At 50.3% G+C, this 26,661-nt stretch overlaps 3 protein-coding genes across 3 annotated transcripts; 1 reads left to right on the top strand and 2 right to left on the bottom strand.

Moving 5' to 3' along the window:
* Nucleotides 1-2,592: 2,592 nt before the first annotated feature.
* Ndufa7 (NADH:ubiquinone oxidoreductase subunit A7) lies at nucleotides 2,593-7,432 on the bottom strand. The gene is made up of 4 exons (XM_015503757.2): nucleotides 7,283-7,432; nucleotides 6,870-6,919; nucleotides 4,213-4,362; nucleotides 2,593-2,812 (listed from the first exon to the last, which is right to left on the bottom strand). The coding sequence occupies exons 1-4, from the start codon at nucleotides 7,331-7,333 to the stop codon at nucleotides 2,722-2,724; spliced, it is 342 nt and encodes a 113-aa protein (XP_015359243.1). The 5' UTR covers nucleotides 7,334-7,432; the 3' UTR covers nucleotides 2,593-2,721.
* Nucleotides 7,433-8,345, top strand: Rps28 (ribosomal protein S28). Its single transcript, XM_015503756.2, has 4 exons — nucleotides 7,433-7,538; nucleotides 7,633-7,680; nucleotides 7,956-8,089; nucleotides 8,278-8,345. Exons 1-3 carry the CDS (start codon nucleotides 7,500-7,502, stop codon nucleotides 8,076-8,078), a joined length of 210 nt encoding a protein of 69 aa, XP_015359242.1. The 5' UTR covers nucleotides 7,433-7,499; the 3' UTR covers nucleotides 8,079-8,089; nucleotides 8,278-8,345.
* Nucleotides 8,346-8,625: 280 nt separating this feature from the next.
* Nucleotides 8,626-16,867, bottom strand: Kank3 (KN motif and ankyrin repeat domains 3). Its single transcript, XM_048811067.1, has 11 exons — nucleotides 16,319-16,867; nucleotides 16,014-16,075; nucleotides 15,367-15,719; nucleotides 15,190-15,289; nucleotides 14,775-14,984; nucleotides 14,588-14,672; nucleotides 13,891-14,107; nucleotides 10,076-10,215; nucleotides 9,781-9,981; nucleotides 9,599-9,697; nucleotides 8,626-8,958 (listed from the first exon to the last, which is right to left on the bottom strand). The coding sequence occupies exons 1-11, from the start codon at nucleotides 16,850-16,852 to the stop codon at nucleotides 8,878-8,880; spliced, it is 2,082 nt and encodes a 693-aa protein (XP_048667024.1). The 5' UTR covers nucleotides 16,853-16,867; the 3' UTR covers nucleotides 8,626-8,877.
* Between the last annotated feature and the right edge of the window lie 9,794 nt (nucleotides 16,868-26,661).

The raw sequence follows: 26,661 nt of genomic DNA on the forward strand, positions 1-26,661 counted from the left end.
CGAGCTGGGCGGGGCCTGCGCCCCTCGCTCCCGCGGCGCGGACGGCTCTGTGTACCGTAAATGTCAGAATACGAGGAACCCCGAAATTGAAGCTCTTCCCCACTTTTCCATTGGCAAAGTCCATTGAATGATATAAAGCCTACTTGAAGTTAGGTAAATGGTTTGGTTTGTTTTTTTAAAAACGGATACAACATTACCTTTATCTTATTTATTCATTCTCTTTTTTTTGTAACATTGTGCACACTTGAGTATTTTATTTTAGAGCATTTCCAGATAATGTCTTTTTCAGGGTAAGACTCTTATTTATTCATTCTTATGTGGTGCTGAGGATTGAACCCAGTGCCTCGCACATGCTAGACAAAACACTCTACCACTGAGGCCCAGCCCCAGCCCAGGTAAAAGTTTTTTTGTTTGTTTGGTGTGTGTGTGTGTGTGTGTGTGTGTGTGTGTGAGAGAGAGAGAGAGAGACCAGGGATTGAACCTAGGTGCCCTTTACCACTGAGCCACAACCTCAGACCTTTTATAAAAGTATTTTATTTATTTAGAGACAGGGTCTCACTGAATTGCTTAGGGCCTCGCTAAATTGCTGAGGCTAGCTTTGAAATCTCGATCCTCCTGCCTCAGCCTCCCGTAACAGGCGTGCGCCACTGCGCTGGCTCCGAAGCTTTGTAAATGTTATAAGCTTTGTAAATGTTATTGGCTTCTACTTAAACTCCCTTGCGTTCCTCATGCACACTGCCACTAATGTTATTGCCTGATGATCTTATTTAATACGGTAGCAACTCCCCTCAGGCACTCCCCATCCCCTCCTTCCTACTGCCTCTTTGGTGCCACCGACAGATTTTATATTTTATTTACTTATTTTGGTTTATTGTCCTATTCCCCACTAGAACGCCACCTCCACCAGGGCAGGAATGCTATGTGTACTGCTGTTATCTCAATGCCCCACACATGGTATCTTAATAGATATTTGGCGACTAAATGGTTCCTCTGTGGCTGTCACCTGGATGCGATCAACTCATCCTCATTGGCTTATTTAGTTCTCACACACCCCAGGGAGCTGTCTGTGCCTTATTCTGGCATCCTCCTCTTCATCAAAGATAGTTATGCAGCCTTTGGGTTTTCTCTTCCCACTAGCACACGTCTTTCTGTCCAATCTGACAATATTTTCGTCTTGAAAAATGTCATTTGCAGTTCTGCCTTCAGAAGATGCAGTGACTCCAACTCCCAGCAGGGTCCCAAACAAATCACTGTCGCTCAATACTGACACACGGGCAAGTGTTTGCCACTCCCAGCCCTAAGTCTCCTGTGAGGCTGCAGTCACCCATATTTCCACAGAAAGGTCTTTGTTTGTTTTCCCAGGAATTGAACCCAGGGGTGCTTTACCAATGAGCTACATACCCAGCCCTTTTTATTTTTTATTTTGAGATTGCAGGAATGGGCCACCACACCAGCTAGAAAAGGTTTTATTTGCAGGTTAATGGCATGCTTCCCAATTTGAAAATGTTAGAGGTTGTATATCTTCTTTTGGAATATTTTTTTTCTTTTTCTTTTGTTTTTCTTTTTTAGTTTTTATGTCTTCCTGATTACCATGGGAAAAGGAAATAATAGGCGATGCTGTTCAGATACAATCACAGACGGAAAGGTCAGTAGGGTAAATAGGTCTGCCCAGGGAGAAGGGGAAGGGAGTGCCCCTGCCTTTGAGGATCAGGGTCTTGGTGAGGGAGGTTTCGGGGATCCAGTCATATAAGCAGAGAAGGAGCCCTGGGACCGTGGTCTTTCTCCCCTGGCTCTAAGTTTCCAGAAGCCAACAGTGTGACACTCTTGGCACAGAGCCAGATGTTCTGCACCTACTGGAGGTTACAGGGTCATTCGGTGGGGCAGCCCTGACACTCCCCCAGCTCCAGGCCACTGTTCACGCCCTGCAGCCTTCTCTCTTCTGCTCACTGCTCCACAGGGACCAGCAACCTTCCTTCCCAACCTTCCTTCTGGCTCAGGAAGGCTTTTCTGAACCCACTCAAGGTGAGACTTCTGTGAGCTGCCCTTGCTGCCCTCTGTTTCCCCCACTGAGCTGCAGGTGGCCAAGACCAACTGGGGGCCTCAGTGGGGAGGTGCCTAAACTTCCTTCCCCATGAGCAATGATGGGGGTAGTTCTCAAATGAGCATCTGTTTGGTCTTCTAAGTACAACTCCTGCCCATGGGCCTTAGTAGTCATTACTCCCCAAATACCCAGAGGGCCTGGAACCCAGTCACCAAGAAGGAGCCACCCCACTCCCTATTTCCACGACCCTGGGAGCAGAGCCAGGCCTCCTGCACCACATCATCAGCTCTGCATGCAGGAAGCCCAGGAAACATTCCTTTCCCACCTCTGAAGCACTGACATGAGTTAAACTTGGCACCAACTTTACCCCAAATCCAAGTAAGCTGGGGTCACTTAAAAAGCAAAAATTCCAGGCTTGGTGATACATGCCTATTGTCCCAGGTACTTGGAAAGCTGAGGTAGGAACATTACGTGAGACCAGGAGTTCAAGGTCAGCCTGGGGAACAGAGAAAGGCCCTGACCCTTATTTAAAAAAGAAGAAAGTAAAAATAGAAGTGATATGGAATTCCTTGTATTTTTCATACATTAGGTCACAGTATCCCCAGAGGGAATCCAGGGAGGAAAAGCACTCAGATGGCCCTGGAGACATGGCCAAGTAGCCTATGAGCATGCGGGCAGTGTCACAGGTAAGGCTCATCTGTGGACAGCTCCCACCTCTTCATGGGAGGAGCAGGCGTCACTGCTTTCTTCTCAGTGGCTGCCACGGCTGAGCTGGAAGAGGAACACAGACTTCAGTTAGGGCTAGGTCTCCAGAGAACAGTACAAAAGGATCTAAGAGAAGAACACACCCACACCTGGTACAGACACACCTGCTGGGACTTTCTGGTTCTGGAGACAAAGGGCAGGTGTTTCAGACGACCCAAACCCCTACAATGGGGGTATACTTCCTTGCTTCCCCAGCCCCTTGCAAACGCCAGTGAACCTGCACTGGTTCCTGGGCAGGAAATAGCTGGGTTCTTCCCTTCCCACTTAAAGCCATCTGGTATGGACAAGACACCCAACCATTCCTGCTGCCCCCAAACAGGATGCTGGCAAAAGGACCTAGCAATCAGGTGACAGTGTCCACTGGTCTTCCTCAAGGTTCTGCACATGGGCACAATGCTAGTAAAAGAAGGTCCTGTGCTTAGGGATCTCTTAGTCTGGTGTGGCTAAAAGTTAATATGCAGTTGAACAAGGGCTGGGGATGTGGCTCAAGCGGTAGCGCGCTCGCCTGGTGTGCATTCGGCCCGGGTTCGATCCTTAGCACCACATACAAAACAGAGATGTTGTGTCCGCCGAAAACTAAATAAATATTAAAATTCTCTCTCTCTCTCTCTGTCTCTCTCAAAAAAAAAAAAAAAAAATGCAGTTGAACAAAATGCTGTTTAGCCAGGTGCAGTGATGTACACCTGTCATCCCAGTTACTCAGGAGGCTAAGGTGGAAGGATGACAAGTTCAAGGCCAGTGCAGGCAACTTAGTGAGACCTGTCTCACAGTAAAAAATAAAAAGAGCTGGAGGAGGAGCTTAGTGGTAAAGCAACTGCCAAGCATTGGCAAGGTCCTCAGTTCAATCCCATTACTGGAAAGAAAGAGAGACAGACAGACAGACAGACAGACAGACAGACTAACTGGAGCCAGTCCAGTGGCTCACCACCTATAATGCCAACGACTTGGGAAGCATAGTTCAGTGGTAGATCACTTGCCTAGCATGCATGAGGACCTGAGTTCAATCCCTGGCACCACCACCAAAAAGAAAAAAAAAATTATAAAAGCAGTAAAATGTCCAGGCTTTTCCTAGGACCCTTGAAGGGACATCAGACTTCATCTGAAAACACGCACCCCCAACTGAGGTACTAAATCCTATCATGGGTTGGGGCTGGATTAAATGAGCTCTGGAATGAAAAACCGTCAGTAGCACAATTCTTCATTCAATTAACATACACAAGGCACTGGGTTCAATGCTGAGAATTGAACCCGGTGCCTTGTGTATGTTAGCCAAGTGCTTTACCACTAAGCTACACCCCCAGCCAGATAAACAGAATCTAGAAAAGCACCTTTCAGCAGGGAAGAAAGGTCCAGAGGAAGGAGAGAGCACTGTAGGGCTCTGGGCAAGTGATGCTCAAGGTCCTCACCTCTCTGCTGTCTTGCCTGACACCAGTGCCTTCTGTGAGGACATGATGATTGAGGGGGGCACAGCTTCCCGGCGGCCATCACGAGTACAGTAGTAATTGTTGGAGAGCTTATGGCTGGGGCCCACAGGGAGCTTGGGAGGAGGCTGAGTCCTAAGGAGAAAGAACATTGGCACTGAATGAAGCAAACCAACAGTCTCTCCCATTGCCTCACTGTGGTCCAATCAAGTCAGTCACAAGACTCAGGGTCTGCGGCCATGGGAATGGGCTGCAAGCCCAACATGTCCCTTGGCACAGTTATGCATACATGCATGGGTAGGGGCCCAGAGCCCAGAAGCGGGTAGTAGACATTGCTTTGGATGTGAGGGTAATACAAGGTCAGGTCAAAGTCTGCCTTACTTCAGGCTCCCCCATGGTAGGTAAATATGGTAGGTATGGAGGACGCTTGGTGAGACTCCCAGAAGGGGAGCCCATATCTATGTATAGCCAAGTCTGGCAGCTGGCCTCACCTCTACCTGCAGGAGCTCAGGAAACAGAAGAGGCAGAGAGCCAGGTTATGGCTACCACCTATCCATCAACTGTAAACACTTGGACAGCAGCACTGGATTTTTGTCTGCTTTGAATAGCTTTTTCCCAAAAGGTCAATCTATGGAATCCCTGGGTTTCCTGTCATCTCAGGAACTCCTTGAAGAATCCTGCTGGGATCAAAGCTTATTCCTCAAAGAACACCTTGCCCTTGGAGCCTGTCCAGACCTCTACATTTCCTGCCACTGTGTGGTATGACGCCAAGACTCTTGCACTAAATCCTGGACTAAATTTACCAAGAAGTCTGAGGCCTTAAAAGGAAATGCTGAGTTCTAAACAAAAGAGGAGCTTCCCAGAGGAAAGTGGGAAAGAGGGAGGGGACAGAGAAGACAGGGAGAAAAATCACAAGATCTGGTTTTGCCAGGGGCAGTGGTGCATGCCTGTATCCCAGTGACTCGGGAGGCTGAGGCAGGAGGATTACAAGTTTGAAGTCAGCCTCAGCAACTTATGGAGGCTCTAAGAAACTGAACGAGGCCCTGTCTCAAAAAATAAAAAGGGGGGCTGGGGTTGTGGCTCAGTGGTAGAGCGTCTGCCTTGCACGTGTGAGGCACTGGATTTGATCTTCAACACCACATACAAATAAACAAAATAAAGGTATTGTGTTAATTTACAACTAAAAAATTAAAAAAAAAATAAAATGGGCTGGGGATGTGGCTCAGTGGTTAAGTGCCCCTGGGTTAAATACCCACTACCAAAAAAAAAAAAAAGAAAAGAAAAGAAAATCTGGTTTTTATTTAGCTACATTGTTGAATAATATTTTTGTTTGGTAACTGTTGTGCTACAACTTAAATATTTGTTTCTTAGAACAAGTGATAGTATTTGTAAGAAACGTAACAGTTGCCCAATGAAAGGGCCCAAATTAATCACTACAGGGCACCACTATCCTAAAGAAGTTGAAAAATTCACAATATCATTTTCTCTACTGGCCCACTAACTACCCTGATAGAAAAGCAATTCAAGCTGGGCATAGTGGCCCAGGCCTGTTAATTCCTGAGGCAGGAGGATCAAAGTTCAAGGCCAACGGGGTGGGGATGTGACTTAGTGATAGAGCACCCATGGGTTCAATCTCCAGTACCACCAAAAAAAAAAAAAAAAATTCAATATTTTAGGATATTTGGAACTAATCACAACATGCAGCATTCACATCAATTTCATTATTTTAATGCTATTAATGCTATTTTACTTTCATTCATGATAACCTTGAATGACTTGGGAGGCATTGTTCAGTGGTAGACACTTGCCTAGCATGCATGCCGCCCTGAGTTCAATCCCAAAGTCCTTTCCCTGGATGTATTCCCACCATACTAACTTCCTTCCTACTTCAGACTCTGCCCAACCTCACAACCTCGGTACTTGCTGGTCCCTCTGCCAACAGCAATATGCTTTTTCAATGGTTATTCTTTGGTTTCTTCCCATCATTTGGGTGACTCAATGGTAAACCCTGAAAAAAGACCTCTTCCAACTATCTGACTTCAGATAGCCACCCTCCAGCTTATTCGCATTTATTGTTTTATCTTGAAAACATTTCAGAACCATGGTACTTGCTATGTTTATTTCCCTATTGTTTCTCCCTAGGAGGTGAACACCACCAAAGAGGTGTGGATAAGAACTTCTCTTGTTCATAGAGTATCCCCAAAGCTGAGAACATGGCAAGGGCTTGTATATATATCAACTACATGAAAGAGTTTGTAATAGGGACGCTTTGGGGTTCAACCCCCTGCTGTCACATTCTAGTGTCCAACTGACTGTAGACAAATGATTTAGCCTCTCCAGGTCTATTGTTTTTTACTCTGTAGCTTGGGGATTAAACAGTAACGAAGGGGCCACATCGAAAACTGAAAACCTACTCAAAATTCCAAACCAGAATACACGCCCAGCCTCCCTATTACAAAAAAGCCGGCTTCACGGAGAGTTCAGCAAACTCAAAGGCATAGTTTTATTTCTGCTCCATAGCCTCGCAGGCGGTGGAGGCAGGATCCCTGCCCAGCGCTCCAGGGATCTAACAGCACACGGATTTTGTTTTTGGTGGAGGAAAGACCGGACTGGAGGCTGGGCAGCGAGCGGGGCCGGCTCACCGCTTGGCGATCTCCTGGTAGCGCAGCTGCAGCTTCGCCTGCAGGTCTTGCTGTGGGAGGAGAAGGGAGGTCAGCCTGCGGGGCATCGCAGGGGAGAAGAGGGAAGGGGATGAACAGCCAGGACAGGTCTATGGGCCATGCTGATGAAGAGGAATGCTAGGGCCACGGGATCCAAAGGCAAGGTGGGGAGCGAGGGAAATCCCAGACTTGAGTCAGTCCCGGGCCCAGATAGTGGCGGTGGGACAGTAAATTCCGGGCTAACAGGGTCAGGAACTGGGGAATCTAGGAGACATCCTCCACTGAGCGAAGGCCCGGCTTAGGAGAGAAGTAAGTAGCGGGTCTGGGGTGCACAGAGCCCACATCCTCGTCCCCGTCCCCATCCCCTCCAGCGCGGCCCTGCCCATCCCGCGCACCCCAGATGCCCAGTTTCGCAGCTTCTGAATAAAGCGGGTAGCGGACGCCATCTTCCGTCCGCGCTGAAGGGCGTCCGTGACGTCTCTACCGCGAGGGATGCTGGGAAGTGCGCGGCGTCATATCGCGAGAGCAGGAGTGGGCGTGGCTAGAGCGTTGTATAAAAGCTATCCCGGAGACACGTGATTCCTCTCCACCGACAGCCGCGGCGCCGCCATCATGGACACGAGCCGTGTGCAGCCCATCAAGCTGGCCAGGGTGAGGCGGGCGCCCGCCTTGGGGCTCAGGGGAATTGAGGGAGTGGGTAGAAGAACCGGGAAGTCCAGGTCTGATTGTAGCTTCTTTCCGCCAGGTCACCAAGGTGCTGGGTAGGACTGGCTCGCAGGGACAGTGCACGCAGGTGAGCGGGTGGGGGCGCCCGGACGACTTGCGAGGATCTGAGCCCTGATGAAAACCCTTTCCCTGCCTCAGACCCTACCTAAGGGGATCTGAGAGTCGACATTCCCTTTATCCCGGGGCTCCGAGCCCTGGCCACCTCATTCCCTCGGGTTCCGATGGTCCCCACAAGTATTTTCAGGTCCGTTCCCGATACGTCCTTTGAACCCATGTCAGCTTTCCACTCCGTGGTAACGCTCACTCGTCCACTCTTACTCCTGTCCTCCGGTGGGCCTGTAGGTGCGCGTGGAATTTATGGACGACACAAGTCGCTCCATCATCCGCAACGTGAAAGGCCCCGTCCGTGAGGGCGACGTGCTAACTTTATTGGAATCGGAGCGAGAGGCTCGGAGGCTGCGCTGAACTTGCTGCTGGTAGGTACAGAGGCAGCCTTCACCCCTGCCTGTGTTATGGGTTGAATTATGTCCCTGTTAGATCCACGGCTTAGGTGGAAGGGTCTTAGGAGGTGGAAAGGATCTGTATAGATACTAGCAAGAGTGAAGAGAATTTTGCTAGTTGCTGAGGGCTCTGCCGGCATTCTCATATTCTACTCTATTTACAGGGTTCTGGATCTGTACTGCTTGGCCCACAGGATGATCTGCATTTGTTAAATAAAGAGTTTGTATTGTATATAAACTCCAGTTTTTGTCTGGGCTGTTAACTAGATTTTCTTTTGGCCCTCTGCAATCTGGAATTTTAAGGGGGTGTGGTTTTTCCCAAGAACCATGCTGGGCTGGGGTTGTGGCTCAGTGGTAGAGCGCACACCTTGCACATGTAAGGCACTGGGTTGGATCCTCAGCACCCCATAAAAATAAAGGTATTGTGTCCATCTACTATTAAAAAGAAAAAGAGGAACCATGCATATGTGTCCCAGCCCCCCACGCACACACTCCTGGGGGCAAAACACAAGTTTAGTAGAAGTGTTTTATTTGGAAAAAGTTGGGGGGAGTGTGGGTGGACCAGGAGGTATAACTCCCCAGATGCCACCTCACCTTGGTAGGTTCAGCATAAGGCCTTCCTAATGCTGCACCATCCCAGCTGAAGCAGCTTTTCTGTCACACTAGGGCGGGAATCTGTACTGAGGACCCTGGCCCTGTTCTGATCCAGAGGCAAGGTGGGGGAAGTCCCTCTACCCCACCATCCAGGTCATATGCTGGGCAGCTCACTGAGGCTGGGATTCCCCTTCATTGTCATTGCCTTCTCCTCCAGGTGTAGCTATCTGAGAGTCTGGAGGCAGCTGGCTCTAGAGACAGGAAGGAAAGGGGTCCTGCTGCAGAGTCTTGCAGAAGTTGGGGGTTTTAGCCCCAGTCTTGAGGACCTAGCAGACCCCTTTGTGGTCATTCCTAAGGAGAAACTTCAGCCTTTATTGTGGGCTCTGCCTGCCTGGTTTGAATCCTGGCTCTGCCTCTGACTTGGAAGAGATACTTGACCTCCATTCCCACATCTCTAGTGGGATGAGTGTAGGGTGGGTGGCTGGGTTGAATGAGTTGAGTAAAGCCCTGAGAACAGCCAGGCACTTGACATCTAGTATAAGCCTCTACCCCTAGACCCCTCCCCCTCCCAATGCTGTGGAGCTTTCCCCCAGTCCTGGATTTATGAAAGTCTGCACCCCATTCCTCTACCTGCCTCTCCTTTTACTTCAATATGAGTATCCTTGGGGCAGGTAGCAGAAGCCCACCAACACCTTTTTCTCTTTAGGACTTTAGTCTCATGACCCTATGTCTACCTCACAGGTTCAGTGTTTTGCAGGTTAAATATCAAACCATAGCCACATAGGGAAACCCAGACACAGATACCCCACCCCATGCTCTCCAGGAAGGGAAGTCTGGGGCTTGCTTAGTATTCTCCTCAAACCTGATCTGCATCTGGGAGGCTGTGCTCACCTGGAAACCAGGCTGGTTGGAGCTCAGGTGGGTGTGCAGCAGAGCAGCCACCTCATCCTGCTCGGCCTCCAGGGCGATGGCCAGGGCACTGGTGCCCTCCTGAGGAAAGTTTAGACATCAGGTCCCTAAGCCACCATAGGCACACATACACCCTACCATTCAGCACCATGATAGTGGCTCACATTGTCAAGGATGGCAGGGTCACAGCCTGGCTGGGCCAGCAGCAACCGAACAGTGTCTAGTCGTCCATACTCGCTGGCACACATCAGTGCTGTGGCCCCATCTGCATCCTGTGCATTCACATCAGCCCCACACTCCAGCAGGGCTGCCACCATGTCTTGGCGGCTATGACTGATGGCCAGCATGAGGGCTGTCTGTCCTGTCTAGGCAACAAGGAAGAAGTGGGGAAGGAAGGTGAGAAGCTGCACTTAATGTAAAAGCAATCCTAACTTCAGCTGAGTGGGGATGTCCACACACCTGGCTGGCTTTGGCATTTACATCACCCATTCTGAAGAGTCTCTGGACCACTGCCATGTCCTCCGGTCCCACAGAGGTGAGTGCAGCCAACATGAGTGCAGAATAGCCAGCTCGGTTCTGGCGGTTGACCTCACAGACCCCTGTTGGGGGAGAGGGGTGATCATGCAACAGGCCCATATCAGCAACTCAGCCTTGTCCACACCTCCCTCCAGGGCCTAAGTTCTTTTTCTGCCTAGTGGCAGTCACCCTTTTGCCCTTTGCCTCCCCCCAATAACTATATGGCTCTTCCCCCAGGGTTTCTCATCTCACCTCAGTAAATCCTTCCCTGACTCCCTATTTCAAACTGGTCATGTTTTGTTGGCTGTTGTATCTCTCAGTGCTCTGAACAAAACCTGACACCGCAGATGCTCAATAAACATTTGTTGACAGACTGAATGGATGTCTGTTCTCATGACTAAAATCCACTAAATCATTATCATTGCTGCCCTGAAGAATGGCCAGCCACCATCCTGGTCTCAGTACACTCCATTTTCCACGCAGCAGCCAGAAGCAGTGTCTAGAAAGCTTTTGGCCCAGTCACCTGCCTATTAAAATGCCTCTGGTTTCCCCCCAGCCCCTGGAATGCAGGCCCTGGCCCACCATGACTTATGAGACTATTAAATAGCTTCTGATCTTTCCTGGGGGTGTTTTGTTTTCTGGTGCTGGGGATGCAACCCAAGGCCTAGTGCATGCTAAGCAAGTGCTCTACCACACTATAAGCCCACCCCTGATCTTAGAAATCTTCAGCACCCCCCACACTAGCCTGTGTTATGGGTTGAATTATGTCCCATAAAAAGATATGTTGAAGTTCTACCCCACCCCCAGTACTAATGAATGTTAACTTATTTGGAAATAGCCTGTGCAGATGTAATCAAGCTGAGGTAGTTATGGTATGCCCTAATCCACTATGACTGACGTCCCTTATCAAGGAGGAGAAACAGACAATGCCACATTAATGATGGGGCAGAAATTGAAGGTAATCTACTACAAGCCAAGGAACACTGAGTACCAGAAGCTAGGAGAAAGGCTTGGAACAGATTCTCCATCCAATTCCCAAGCAGGAACCAGCCCTGCTAACACTCCTTGGTTTCAGATTCCTGAGCTAAAAGCAAATAAGTTGTATTAAGCTCACATCATGGGGCTGGGGATGTGGCTCAAGTGGTAGCGTGCTCTCCTAGCATGCGTGAGGCACTGGGTTTGATTCTCAGCACCACGTAAAAAGTAAATAAAGATATTGTGTCCACTTAAAACTAAAAATAAATACTTAAGAAAAAAAAAAAAAGCTCACATGGTGGTACTTGATGGCAGTCCCAGAAAACAAACAAAGCCTGACTGATGCTGCTCAGAACTAAACACATCAGCTTGGTTTCCTAGGTCAGTTCTGTTGCCATCCAGGCCCTCTTCATTGGGACCACATGTACTGGAGTGGTTTTTGTTTTGGGGGGTTTGTCATTGGGGATTGGACCCAGAGGCACTTGACCACTGAGCTACATCCCCAGCTTTTTATTTTGAGACAGGGTCTCACAGAGGCTAGCTTCAAACTTGGGACCCTCCTGCCTCAGCCTCCTAAGTGGCTGAGGTGACAGATGTATGCCACTACATCCAGCTGGAGTGGCTGTTTTTGTGCCTGTCTCCCCAACATTCTAGAAGCTCCATGAAGATAGAGATGGTTTGAGGAGCTGTACAGCTGGGAGGACCATATCTTGGGGGGTCTGAAGTAAGGAGCTGGATCAGGGATGTTTAAGGACACTCCAGTGAAGGAGGGACTTTGAAGCTATGGACTGGGGAGTAAAAGGGTTAAGTCAAGGTGAAACCAAAAGAGGAAACCTGAGGGTGTAGTTCAGTGGCAGAACACTTGCCTAGCATGCACAAAGCCCTGGGTTTAGACCTCAGCACCACAAAATATTAAAAATTGGGTGTTGTAGTTCAATGGTGTGCCATGTGGATGTTGTTTTTTCCACAGGTTTCTATGACAACAGTGGAGAATGTCAGGTGGAAAGAGAGACACAAAAATATGCAGAGTGGGGTCTCCCTCTGCAGGCTAGCCACAGGACCAACCCATCTTAACCTCCTTCCTTTCCCTTCCCAGCTGCCCGAGACTTCTCCTGAAGGATCACCTTTTTTGTTTTTTCCTTTGAGACACTTTTTGTCCCACTAAGTTGCTGAGGCTGGCTTTGAACTTGGGAATCTCCTGCCTCAGTATCCCAAGCTGCTGAGACTATAGGTGTGCACCACCATGCCTAGCCCGTTTTTTGTGGGTTTTGTGTATGTGTATGGTGCTGGGGATTGAACCTCACGATTCCAGGCAAGTGCAGTAGCACCGAGTTACACCCAAGGATCAGCCCATTTCTTGATTTCATCTCCTGGTTGTTTTGTCACGGCCATTATCCCTATCTGGAATTATTTAATAGTTGTCTATCTCCACTCCCCACCATCACACACAGAGCCATTCATTGATGTTCTGTTTCAACAAACACTGGAGGATTTACAGTGTGCCACACTGGAGTTAGCCCAGCATGCAGAGTGAGATGAGGGGTACCGGGGGAGGAGTTCATGACAGGCCAAAGCTGGAACAGTGAGGAAGCAAGGAAACAAGGGGCAAGGTAACAAAATGGAGTAGGAGCATTTGGGATTTTTTTTTTTTTTTGGGGGGGGGGAGGTACAAAGGATTAAACCCAGGGGCACTTGACCTCTGAGCCACATCCCAGCCCTTTTGAGATAGGGTCTCACTAAATTGCTGAGGGCCAAAGTTGCTGAGGCTGGCCTTGAACTTTTAATACTCCTCCCTCAACCTCCAGTGTTACTGGGTGTGCACCACTGCACCTGGAATTTTTTTTTTTTTTTATAATGTTTCTTTTGGGGGGTCTTGTCTTTTTTTTTTTTTTTTTTTGCAAATATTTGTTACTTGTCCCCATTAAGAACCAAGGGTTATTGAGGTTTGGAAGCAGAGCTAGTGAGCTGAGAAGTTGAGATGTGAGCCTGAGGAGGGGTCATGGGAAGTGAGACTGGAGGGGACACAGTTACTGATATCAAGGTCAAGGGAGGTGAACAGGCCACAGCACTGGGAAGCCAGAAGGTTTGAAGAATCAGGAGGATAATGAAACTGGAAGTGCGGACAGTGGTTGGTGTGGTCCACCATCACATCTGTGCTTGGTCTCCAGGGAGAATCTCGCACCCATTAGTCTCCCAGTGAATGTCTGTGCACCCGGCAGTATCCAGGGCTGTGGATCCCTACAGAAGATGCAGCCAGGGATGAGCGAGCAGGAGGCAGATGAGTGGGAATAGCACCCCTGCCTGGGAGGGTAGTCAGAGCCCTGAGGAGTGAGTACCTGCCCTGGAGGCTGGGCATTGGGAATCAAGAACTCAGGGAATGCCAGGGCTGGAGATTGAGGGACAGAAGGCATGGTGGCCACATACTGACCTACTACATGCTCAGCACCTTTTACATGTCATTACAGCTGCCCAGGAGGAGTGGCATTGCCATCCCCATTTCACAGATGAGCATGCTTAAGGCTGGTGAGATTAAGTCCTAAAATGAGGTCTGTCAAATCCAAAAGCTGGGAGGAGGGTCAGGGCAGAGCTGAGGGTTATGGTGGAATCAAAATGACCTTGGCAATCAATCCATCCATGATTGAGGAAGAGCCAGTGGTGCCCTCTGCCGGCCATCCCTTTCCTACAGTTTTCCTCCAGGGTCCTCTAGCCTGGCTGGGCTCTGGCCCTGCCCTCTGTGGGCCCCCCATTCCCTAGTCTCCCACCCACCCTTCCTTGACTCTGACCCGTATCCAGCAGCAGGCTCGAGATGGCCAGGTTCCCATGGGACACACTGTAGTGCAGCGCGGTGTTCCCATTACCATCCGCCAGGTTTACCACATGTGCCAGTAGGTCGCTTCCCAGGTGCCCTACCCCTTGTAACACCCCAGCTACGGTCTCAGCCTGAGAGCGCCGCTGACTGGACACTCGAAACCACTCCTGGGCCACAAGGCGCGCTGCATTCTGCCGTGACAGGGACAAAGATGTCAATGACTTCCCAGGACAGGTTGGCAGAGGGAAGGTGTGGGGGCAGGGCTGGCAGGGACAGAAGATCACTGCTGGTGAGTAGAAGGGAAATGGGAACACATATGGAGGGTTGGGGGCACACCCCTTTCAGAGAAGTGCGGTCAGTGGGGTTCCCAGGCTCAAGGGGACACGGGTCCTGCTCTTCTGGGGAAGGATCTATGGGAAGAATCTGTGGGAGAACTTGGAGTGGGGGAAGGCGCTGAGCACTTGCCCTTGAGGACTCGGGGAGTGGGGCTGCGTAGGGAGCTCCTTTGGAAAACAAAAAGGGTTAAGGTTTGAGAGAGAGGTCCCCGGCGAGAGGGGACCGATCTTGGGACTCCTATTTTAGGAAACTCGACTCTCTTACCTAAGAGGGCGTCAGGGGAAGTCACTGGTGGGGCCGCACGGTCCCCGTGGGAAGGGTTTCCCTTTACTCACGCCATCACGGGCAATTCCGCGAGGTCGGCCCAGCTGCCGGTGCAGCGCAGCGCACGCCTCTCTTAAACGGGGGCTCAGCTCGCACCTGCGGAGCAGGCGAGGCGAGGCGCGGTTCAGCCGCTATGCGAGGCAGCAGTGACCTGAAGGAGTGCAACCGCCTCCACTCCAGACCTCTGGCACCTCTCACCTCCCCTGTGTTCCTGGCTGAGGTACTGCCTCTGTCTCAGGCTCTGGGTCCAGGAAGTCCCCGCCGCTGGGAGGACCAGGGGTGCCAGAGTCGGATCCTCCGCTGCTGTCCTCCCCGGAACCCGAAGAGCTATTCCTCGGAGGCTCCGTGGCTCCCTCTTCGCTGTCGCTGGCGCTGTCGCTGGCATCCTCGCTGGAGGAGCTCTCGTACCTGGGGGCGGGGTGGGAGGCGTCGCTGAGCCTCTCCTGTGTGGGCTCATTCCGGAGTGCTGAGAGGTGGGAGTAGCTGTCACCGTTTTATAGGTGAAGAAATTGAGGGTTGCTAAAACCACGCTGCGAGCAGAGGGACAGATAGGGATTCACACCCCTTCCAGGTCCCCGCAGCCACTGCCACGTGAAAGGGGGAAAGCGCTCACTCTCCGTTGAGGACGCCAACGAATTGGAGGCTCTTGGGTCCGGGGCTGGGTTGAGCGCCAGGTGTACCGTCTCTCTTCTTCATGATGGATTTAAGGATACCTGGCAGAGATCAGACAGGACGTTAAGTTTGGGTTCAGAGTGGCCAGGTCAGGGCTCAGCGAGGGGTTGGGACTCACCCGCGGGGGCCACGGCCTGGTCTCCAACGGTGGGTCCGGGCGGGTTCTCCAGAGTCAGGGAGGTGGCCTCCGCGGGGGGCTCCGTCTGTATAGCCTTCTCAGCACAATCCCACAGAGTTTGGGTGGCAGCCTCGCGTGGCTGAGACGTGCCGCCGATAGCAGCAGCCTCGCGGGCATTCTCCAGCTCCTGCAGCCGGCCGCGCAAAAGCTCGCTCACCCCGCGCTGGTGCTCCAGGCTGGCGCGTAGCAGCTCCAGCTCGCGCTCAGCGACCTCAGGGAGCCCCAGCAGCTCATCGGTCACCNGCAGCTTCAGGCAGAAGGTCAAGAAGAAAACAGTCCATAAAGACCCTGGGCTAGGGGTGGGCAGGGCCAGCTAGGGTAACAGTGGGGTGTTCCCAGCAGGGAAGGAAGAAGGTGCAGTGGAGGGAGAGAAAGGGGTAAAGGCCAGACTGCAGAGTCCTCCAGGGCCACCTTGGAGAGTTGGGATTTTAGTCAACTTGTGATGGGGTGCCATGGGTGGGTTTTAAGCAGGGTCATGGGGTTGTTCAGTGGGCCTTTGGAAAGGAAGGAACTGTAGGGCCGGGTCCACACACAGGAGCACCAAGTGTGGATCTCTGCATATCATATATTCCATTTTGCACACTCACCAGGCAGGTTCTGATTCAGGGCAAACTTGGCCATGTTTCCTGGAGTAGCTGCCAGACACACCCTGAAAAAGGCCCCCAGAGAGGTGAGGGTGAGGTCCCAGCCCTGTCCCTGTAGCTTGAGCCTCTGAGGCATAAACCTACCCATGGGCTTTTCTTCACCACCCGTCTACTCATCTCAAGCACAGACTCTCTCCCTCCTCCTCCCTCAAAAGACCTTGAACAGTGGATTAAATGACTGTAGGGATCCCCACATCCCAGGCCTGGGCAAGGAGGAGACAGGAAAGGCATAAAATGATGAAGAAAACAAGAGTCTCTGGGAGTNGGCTGAGAGCGCGCTCGGACGCCTGTGCCAACTCCAGCCGCCGGCTCGTCTCCAGCAGCGTGTGCTCGACGCGCGGGTTGCGCACGAGTGAGCGCGGCGAAAGCGGCGGCAACTGGAGCCCCAGGGGCGCCCGGGGGGAGAGTGCGCCCGAAGCTCCACCGTCATCACTGGCCAGGGACTCGCTGGATGTCCAGGCACCTGGACTTCGCGCGCCCGCGAGGCCGGACCGGGGCGCGCGAGGACGGCGCGTGAGCTGGGGTCCCAGGGTTCGGCGGCTGGTGGGGCCGCGCTCCAGCTCCTCCACGTACTTGAGGAAGTCCAGGTCCAAGTGGAAGCCATAGGGCGTCTCCACAGAGTAGGGCGAGCTCGGGCTGCGGGCACCCCCAGTGGGCCCAGGGAACAGACAAGGGGCTCCCAGGTCTGCGGGAATGACAGGAGTGTGGTGGTCAGGCCAAGGAAACCCCGGAGAGAAGAGACAGAAGCCCCACCAGGCTTCTGCACACCTGCCATTGCGCATACCCACACCCCAGGCTGGCACGTCCATCTGCACCCAAATAGTCACGCACTCATGAGTCTATTGAGCGACTACTGGGTACCAAGCACTTTTCTAGACTGAGCCCTCTGGTAGGGAAGAGATAAATAAACACAATCATTCCAGACGGTGAGAAGGGCAATAGTAATAATAGCGTCTAAACGAATCACTGGAGGGAAGGAAATTGGCCCTGGTATTAGAGAAGGTTTCCTGTGGAGGGAACCTAAAAGTTGAACACTGCATGATGAGATCTAAGCAGCTTCAGGCAGAAGGTCAAGAAGAAAACAAGAGTCTCTGGGAGTGGGGGAGGCATTCCAGACCTACTGGGTTTTCTGTCAATCCCTGGGGAAAATTAGAAAGCTATGCTCAAGAGCATGTGGGCTGCAATCCTTTAGAAAAGAAAAGGGATAGTTGGAAGATCAAGGGCTTGTTAAAATCTCATCTGGTGAGATTGTGCAGATTAAAAAAAAAGATTTCTTGGGGCTGGGGATATAGCTCAGTGGTAGAGCTTTTGTGCAAGGCCCTGGGTTTGATCCCTAGCACCAAAACAAACAACAAACAAAAAAGCTCAAAACAGGGGGAAAAGGGGTATTTCTTGACATTTTTTTTTATTCAGAGAAATGTAAACAAGATATAAGTGCGCATCTGGATTTTTACACAGAGAGACCCTTCTAGGAATGATGGAGAATTGTGGGCCAGTTGCAACCAGTGAATACCTCTCTCTCTGAGGAATGTCTCCAGTGGAGCACCACAGAGCTCTTTCCTTGGCTTGAAAGAGTCTATAATAGAACCAAAAGTACTTCGATGATCAAAGCTGTAACTATATGTGGGGAATGGGAGGAGGGTGACACTTTAGGTGACACAATGGAGTGAAGGAGGTTGAGTCATATCTAATAAGAAGACAAATATTGAGTCCACAATTTTGGTTCAAAAAACACAGGATGGCTGGGTGTGGTGGCATGTGCGTATAATTCCAGCTACTTGGAATGGCAAATTGGAAACGAGTCCATCTCCAACTTCATGAGAACCTGTCTCAAAAATTTAAAAGAGGGTTAGGGATATAGCTAGCTTGGTTGATAAAGTTCTTGCTTTGAATGCACAAGGCCCAGAGTTCTAATCCCCAGCACCACATTAAAAAAAAAAAAAACTGCCCCTGTGGTGGGCTCAATAACACATTGAAGGCAATGAATGAAGAAAAAAAATCAAAAATCTGAAGATATAGCTCAGTGATAAAGCACCCCTGGGTTCAATCCGCAGTACCCTACACAAAGCACTGAATGGGGCCAGGCATAGTGGTGCACTCCTGTAATCCCAGCTACTCTGGAGGCTGAGGCAGGAGGATGGCAAGATCTAGGCCAACCTGGGCAACTTAGTCAGACCTTGTCTCAAAATAAAATATAAAAAAATAAAAGGGCTGATGGTATAGCTCAGTGATAGAGCACTCGTGGCTAAATCCCTAGTTGAGGGGAAAAGAGAAGGGGAGGACTGGGTTGTGGCTCAGAGGTGGAGCACTTGCCTAGCATGTGTGAGGTACTGGGTTCGATCCTCAGCACCACATAAAAATAAAAATATTGTGTCCACTTATAACTAAAAAATAAATATTAAAATATGTTTAAAAAGAAAAAGAAGGAGAAGAAAGGAGGAGGGGGAGAAGGAGGATGGAGAAGGAGTTGTCATGGAAGAAAAAAGGGTGGGGTGTAGCTCAGTAGTAAGGTGCTTGCCTAGCATGCATGGGGCCCTGGGTTGGTCCCTAGCACCCATACACATAGATGGGGTTTTGGAAAGTCCACATAGAAAACCCTCAGGAATAGGAAGCAGCTTGTATCAGGTGCCTACTGTATGCCCTTCCTGATTAAATGTAACCCCTGATTAAATATAACTGCAAGATAGATGTTATCATTTACGTTTTACAGATGGGCAAACTGAGGCATAGAGCAATTAAGCCATTGACTGTGAGAAAACTCATATTGGGCTCTCCCACCTTCTAGAGACCCCTTGCCAGCAGAACCCAGCACAACTTCTCACTACCCCTTGTCTACCCAGCTCTCCACTGGTACCAGTCAGACTCAATCCATCCTCTCCCTGGCCCACTGGGCATCTGCTCGAACCACCTGGCAACCCTCCTAGTTGCCCCTTCCAGCCTTTTGCACTTTGATGGCTAACTATGTGCCTAACACCACCAGCCACTTGGCACCATCTGCCTGCCAGCCTCATCACCCTGATCTACTGCAGGGGGACCCCCTTCCACTCCCCATCTGTGTCCAGCCTTAGTCCCTGACATCTCCCTCCAAGACCAGGAAGGGCTCCTTCCAGTCCCCAGGCAGCTGTTTCCTGTCCCCTCACACCAGCACAAGGGGTGGGCCAGCAGGGCAGCAGGTCATCACTGAGGACAGCCAGTACCTCTCACAACTTGTTTTCAGGAAATTGCTAGGGAAGAAACAGGTTTTGGAAAAAGCCTATATTAGGGTCTGGACCTGCCTCTCACACAGCTGGTACATGACTGAATGGGTCAGTCCCCTCCTCCAGTGACCTGGTCACACCCAATCTGAGGCTCTGGGATGGAAAACACAGCTGTGGTCATCCCTGAGACATAAACCAGCTGGAGCAGCTGGATCAAGAAGCTGAATTGAATAATGGGTGGATGGCCCCAGGACGGTAAATAACAACAACACTTTTGCATCTATTATGGGCCAAATTCTTATTCTAAGGAATTTATGACTATTAACTTTTTTTTTTTTCCTGGTACTGGGAGTGGATCCAAGGGCCAGGCACATAGCTAGGCAAGTGCTCTACCACTAAGTTACATACCCGGCCGTTTATTTATTTATTTATTTATTTGAGACAGAGTCTTGCTAATTTGCTCAGGCTAGCCTCGGACTTGGGACCCTCCTGCCTCAGCTTCCCCAGATACTGAGATTACAGGATTGCGCTTCTGCTCCTCATATTACCGCTATAACTGCCTGCCTTCTAGAAGGAACTCCTTCCCGTCCCCAGAGCTGAGGCCCTTCCAGCCTGCACCGGTCAGTTCCTGCCTGTCCCTAACTGAGGTCTAGGGGATGGTGGAGGGACACTCCCACAACCAGGCTGCCCTAGAGCCCGCAGACTGACTGGAGTGGAGCTGGTAGCCGCCCTCTCCTCCGCTGCCTGCCCTGGCTGTCACAGCTAAATCCGGATCCTCCGCCTGAGACCCCTTATTAGGCCGTCAGAGCTGACGCCACACGCCCCCATTCCCGCCCCTGAGACTATTTCCAGATGCGGAGCTGCGATCAGGAAACCTGAGCGAGAGCGGACGCGGCAGGCAATGCGGGTCCGGGTCCAGCCCTCCCGGACTGAGGCCCCGGTGGTGGCACCCTCTCAGATCCCCGACGTGGGGGTGGGGGCTGATGACGCGGGAGAGGAGGGCGCTCGGGTCAGAAGCCCCCACCACTACCACCCGCAGGTCAGGTCGGCCTTGCAGAGACAAGGGCAGTTTCCTACAGGAAACGCCGCCGGGCGGTCCCATCCGCTGCCCATTGTCCGCGGGTCCCCGGCCGTCGGTCCCTCCCCCCCAACACCGTTTCCGCCTCCCCCCATCCCACCCCGCCGCCACCCTCACCCAGCACCGAGCAGCTCGGAGGCTGGTCTAGGTCCCCAAGCCGACCAGGAGCGACTCGGGAAGAGCCCGTAGTGGCCTGGGGCACGAGGAGGTGAGCAAACCCCGCAGTTGGCTCTTGAGGAACGACGGGGGGATGTCCTGAACCCAGAGCCCCGCTACCCGCCTGGCTCGCTACCACCGGGGCCCCCCTGGTCCGAGGAGTCCCCGTCGGAGGACAGAATGCCCACCCGTCGCAGCACGCCGAGCCCACGACGGACTGGAAGCGCAGCGCCCTCCCTTCCCGAAGCGTCCCCTGATCCCCTCCAGGACCCCAAGGGTGTCCCCGCAAGCTGGCGCTTTACCTGAAGCGGCAGCCCTGGCCTCGCCCGCACCCGAGCCCACCCCCTCGAAGCTCGGGGACGGGTTATCTAGGCCTTGACCCTAACTGACGGTCACACCAGCCAACCAGCTCCCGCGGCTTCCTAGCTGTCCAATGGTGAGGAGGGGTGGGCTCTGTGGGCAGGGCTGGGGCTGTGGGGCGCGGCTGGGGGTGGGTCCTGCAGTGACTGCTGGAGGGCTGCGGGAGGAGGCAGTTGTGCCCTAAGGGCCGCTAAATTCCGCCCAGCCCAGGACCCAGAAGCCTGGATTTGATCCACGGGACACTAGGGGGAGCCACAGGAAGACTCTCAGCAGAAAATAAACCGGTGCGATTTGTGTGGCTGTTACTCAATTCCCAAGGTCTCTGTGAGATACCCCATCCTTCCCACTGAAGGGCCTTTGCATATGCTGTCCCACCTTTGAAACATCTTCCTTGCACATGCTCTTGTAACCACCTTCCCTGTTTTTTGTGTTTTTTTTTTTTTAAGGACTCAACCTAGGGCCGGGGACGTGGCTCAAGCGGTAGCGCGCTCGCCTGGCATGCGTATGGCCCGGGTTCCATCCTCAGCACCACATACAAACAAAGATGTTGTGTCCACCGAAAACTAAGAAATAAATATTAAAAAATTCTCTCTCTCTCTCTCAAAAAATAATTAATTAATTAATTAATTAATTAATTAAGGTTCATCTGGAGGCGGGTGTTTATGTTCCCAAGATGCTTCTGTGTGACCCAGTTCCCCTCTGTGTTAAGGTACTGCAGTGAGACCCCAATAGTATGTCAACATATATTTTCATATCTAGTTCTCCTCTTTTTTCAAAGAATTCCTGGGCTATTTTCATTATTGGATAAACCAGAAAATTCTGTCATATTTCCCCATGGAAATTATTGCAAAATAGAGCACTTGCTTAGCATGTGTGAGGCCCTGGGTCCAATCAATCCTCAACACCAAAAAAATAATAATATTTTTTTAAATAATTATTTTTAGTTCTAGGTGGACACAATATCTTTATTTTGTTTTTATGTGGTGCTGAGAATCAAACCCAGTGCCTCACGCATGCTAGGCGAGCATGATACCACTTGAGCCACATCCCCAGCCCCAAATAATAATAATTTTGAAATAAAATGAACACATGTGAACACACACAGAGCCAGATCTATGAAACCAGATAAATCAAATTTATATGGCTCAAGGAGTTACTCTAAAGAGGAGTTCTTCAGGGGTGATTTTTCCCTGAGGGGACATTTGGCAACTTCTAGAGTGTTATTTGTTTGGTTGGTTTTGGTTTTGTGTGGTCCCCCCAGCCTTGGGATGCTAGGGATGGACCCCAGGGCCTCACCCATGTCAGAGGCTCTGTCACTGAACCACACCCCCGGCTCTAGAGGCAGTTTTGATTTTTGTGACTAGGGAAGAAGGTAGAACCCAGGGGTGCAACTAAACATTGCCCAATGCACAGGGCAGCTCCCCAACCAAGGATTACCTGACCCCAAAACGGCTAGTGCTAAGTTTGAGTTTATAAGGTAAGCAGCATTATAAATCGCATCCAGGTCCACAATTAGCACTTTGCCAGCTACCCCAGAAATCCTCCAGGGACATGTGCATCCCAATCACAGCTGCCCTGACCCAGGTGACTAATGTGACTCTTGCTTCTCTCCCACTGGGGATCCAGCCCAGGGCCTTGCCCCTGCTAGGCAAGCGCTCTGTCACTGAGCTACACCCCGCCTCTAGGTCTCATTGCATTCACAGATTCCCCTCTATCCCTTGCCTTGATTATAATGAATGGATTTCACAATCCTGGCTGTTTGTCCAGAAGGATTACCATGTGTTGTTGATCCTACACCCATAATGCAGGTAGTCAGCATTCTCCTCTGTCCTACGCATCCCCTACAAATTGGCAGTTGCTTTTAGAACTAGGATGAGATTCTGATTGGATCCCTTTGGTGTGACCACAGGCGTCTGTCTGGGGTACATTCAGCAGGAGGCTGTGGATGTCTGACTTTCTTTTTTCTTGAAGCTAGCAGCCACTGAGGATCAACTCATTGGGAGTTGCAAAAGAATGACCTCTTTTGCATTTCTTCCTCACTTATTAGCATGAGTTCTTTCTTTACAATATTATTCCCTTATATACTATTTGGTTACTCCAAGGTAGCTTCATAGTGGAAAGCTAAGAGTTTGATTCTTTCCCTTTTTATACTCATTTTCAAAACATTATAGTCCATTCCCCACCTCCCTTTATCCAAGGGCTTCATTTCCATGGTTTTTGTTAGCTATGGTCAACCACCATCCAAAATGTTCAATGGAAAATTCCAGAAGTAAATGATTTAGAAAATTTAATTTGTGTACTGCTCTGAGCAGCATGATGAAATCTCATGCCATTTTCTCTGTTCTGCTGGAGACATGATCATCTAAGAGTGTCCAGTGTATCCATGCTGTATACACTACCTGCCCATTTGTCACTTTGTAGCTGCCAAAGTTATCAGATTGATTTTTGTCGTATATCACAGAACTTATGTCCAAATAATTCTTATTTTACTAAATAAGGACACCAAACTGCAAGAGTAGGGAGGCTTGTAATTTTTATAGTGTATTTTTATAATTGTTCTATTATTAGTTGTTGCCTAATTTATAAATTGAACTTTGTCAGAAGTATGTATATATGTATAAGAAAAAAAAAAACATAAAGTGGGTTTGGCACTATCTTCAGTTTCAGGCATCTACAGGGGTCTTGGAACATACTCCCCTCAGATAAAGGGGAACTGTAGTATTGAATGGATTCCCCATCCCCCTCTGAAGGTAGTGGATTATGTGGTTTTGTTTTTGTTTCTGTTTTTCAGTATTGGGGATGAAACCCAGGGGCACTCAATCACTGAGATACACCTTCAGCCCAGTTTTGTTTTGAGACAGGGTTCACTAAATTGCCCAGGCTGACCTTGATCTTGCCATCCTCTGCCTCAACCTCCCAAGTCACTGTGATTACATGCCTGCATGGTCACCTTGCCATGCTGCTCAGAGCAGTACACAAATTAAATTTTCTAAATCATTTACTTCTGGAATTTTCCATTGAACATTTTGGATGGTGGTTGACCATAGCTAACAAAAACCATGGAAATGAAGCCCTTGGATAAAGGGGGGTGGGGAATGGACTATAATGTTTTGAAAATGAGTATAAAAAGGGAAAGAATCAAACTCTTAGCTTTCCACTATGAAGCTACCTTGGAGTAACCAAATAGTATATAAGGGAATAATATTGTAAAGAAAGAACTCATGCTAATAAGTGAGGAAGAAATGCAAAAGAGGTCATTCTTTTGCAACTCCCAATGAGTTGATCCTCAGTGGCTGTTAGTTTTTGTTTTTTTGGTTTTTGTTTTTTAATTTTTTTGGTACCAGGGATTGAATTCAGGGGCATTTAATCACTGAGCCACATCCCCAGCCCTTTTTTGTTTTTTATTTTGAGACACGGCCTCATTGAATTGCTAAAGCTGGCTTTGAACTTGCAATCCTTCCCCATCAGTCTCATAAGCTGCTGGGATTTCAGGTGTGCTTGGTTGTTTTTTTAATCATTATGAACTTACGGATTTAAACAGTTGCGCCTCACTTCATTAGAGTCGCCCTTGCTGATGCCCTCATCAAGCCAACGGGATGCTCTTCAGGTTGGCACCTATTGAAGCCACTCTAATAACCTTGGGAAAGTTTTCTTTGCTCTCTGGCACCACCGGAGAACAAAACAAAACCCTTGTTGCCTCCTTAGCATGGGCAAGGTCCCTTGGATTCCCAGCACTCCAAAGCAAAAGAAAAACCTTGTTCACGGAGTAAGAGGAACTGAAGGTGAATCTGAGCTCTCTGCAGACCACGGATTTCTGATGTGTCCTGTAAGACTGTGCCATCCTGTGGTTGAGGATAGGTGACAGGGAGAAGGAACTTTACCTGGGTGAGGAGAAGAGGTGTCATGATCTTAGACCTCTTTAATTATGTCTTTTTTACCCCAACTGGATTCCTAACACCTTTCATGTTCATGGTAGAAAATGAGACCCTTTTCTGTCCCACCGCATCCCAGGCTGAGGCTCGAGTCAGAAAGGAGAGAGGGAGGCTGTTGGCTACTCCCGACTGCCTGTGAAGCCCTCGGAAGCCACTTTCAGCCCCTTCACTATTTCAAGGACCTCCTAGAAACTCCAGAGCACCCCTCGCCCACGTCTGGAATGCCCAGCTTCCCCAGAGAGGCCATACCTGCCTCTCCACGTGCTCCCCGCCCCCAGCCTGAGGGCGGACGCTCCTGGTTGGTGCTTCAAAGGGCATCTGTACCCACTGGCTGCCGCCTTGCTCCACCCCTCTCCCCAGGCTCCAAATCCAGCTGCTCTGTGTCCCGTTAGTTTCACCCCCTGCCTCCCACCTCCCGCATCATCCCTGCACCTCACCCTGCTGCTCTCCTGCCCCACGCCCCCAGCTTTGAATAATTGATCTCTTTCCCCACACAGAAGCCTGCTGGGTTTCCTCTGCCCTGAAGCATCAGAAAGCATTACTTGATGCCAGGGAGGTGCACCAAGCCTGACCCTCCCTCTGCCTTTCTCAGTTAATAGCAACTCTGTCCTTCCAGGCATGCGGGCCAACAGCACCAGGATCACTCCGGGGCTCTCTTTCTCTTTCCCCTGTTTAAATATACCGGCAAATCTCCTGGGCTCCATTTTGATTTCTCACCCCCAGCCATTTCTCACCACCTCCCAGGCTCCCACCTTGGTCCAGCCCCCATCATTGTATGTCTGGACCGGTGAAGTCACCTCCTCCCTCATCACCTAGATTCCATGTTTCACCCCCACGTGTCAGCCAGAAGGAGTCTTATCATCTAAGCCTTATCATGTTTCCATGGCTCCCACCAATAATTGGTAAAAGCCTAAGTCCCTCCAGTGCCCTGTAAGGATCTGCCCCATCACCTCCCTGCCTTCTCTCTTCCCTCTCTACTCCTTACTCTCTACTCCAGTCACCCAGGCCTCCTTGCTTTTCCTCCAACAGTCACACACATATCTGCCTCAGGATCTTTGCACTGGCAAGTTTCTCTCCTGGGAATGTTCTTGAACTTTCACACCTTCACCTCCCTGCTCAAATGCCCTATTCTCAGTGAGATCTGGTCGCTCTATTTTACATCTTTTCATACATACTTTCTCCCATGCGTATCTCCCTCCTTGGGTTAATTTTTCTCCTTAGTGTTTATCACCATGTAACATGCAGTACATTTCCCTAACTTATCTTGTCTGTTGCTTTTTCTACACAGCAACTGTGCAACTGTGTCAGCTCCATTAGGGTAAAGACCTTTGTCTCCAGGTGCTTGGAACGGGGCCTGGTGGCACAGCGAAGGTGCTTCATCAGTGTTAGATGGATGAATGAATGAATGAAAGCATGCACTGCTGTTAAACATGAGATGGCTTGAAAGCAGGAGGAAATAGGGGTTTGGTGAAAGAACTTGCCAATCACTGCTTCCATTCCCCCCTTGGCTCTGCCTCAGAATCTCTAGACTCAGATCATCTTCCCAAGGTTGTCTCCGGTGGATCTGCTGCCTTCAGAAGCCGAGGTAGCGCCGGTCCTTCCCGTAGCCTGGGAACAGCCCGAAAATGCGCCTAGGGGACCTCCACAGCTGTCGTCGGATTTGCCACCAGGGGGCGCCTCTGTCCCTGCTATACGGGGGGGGGGGCGGGGGGCGGACCCTGTGAATGCGCGTGAGAAAGAATCGTCCAAGGAAACAAACAGCAAAACGTCATATCTTGTTTTTTCTTATCATCATAAAAATAACTACTGAACTTCTAAAGAGAATAGCATTCATCATATAAAATTAGGGAATTCTGAAGAAGTTAAAA

The sequence above is a fragment of the Marmota marmota genome, unplaced genomic scaffold (genome assembly GCF_001458135.2).
Source record: "Marmota marmota marmota unplaced genomic scaffold, marMar, whole genome shotgun sequence".
NCBI classification, from domain to species: domain Eukaryota; kingdom Metazoa; phylum Chordata; class Mammalia; order Rodentia; family Sciuridae; genus Marmota; species Marmota marmota.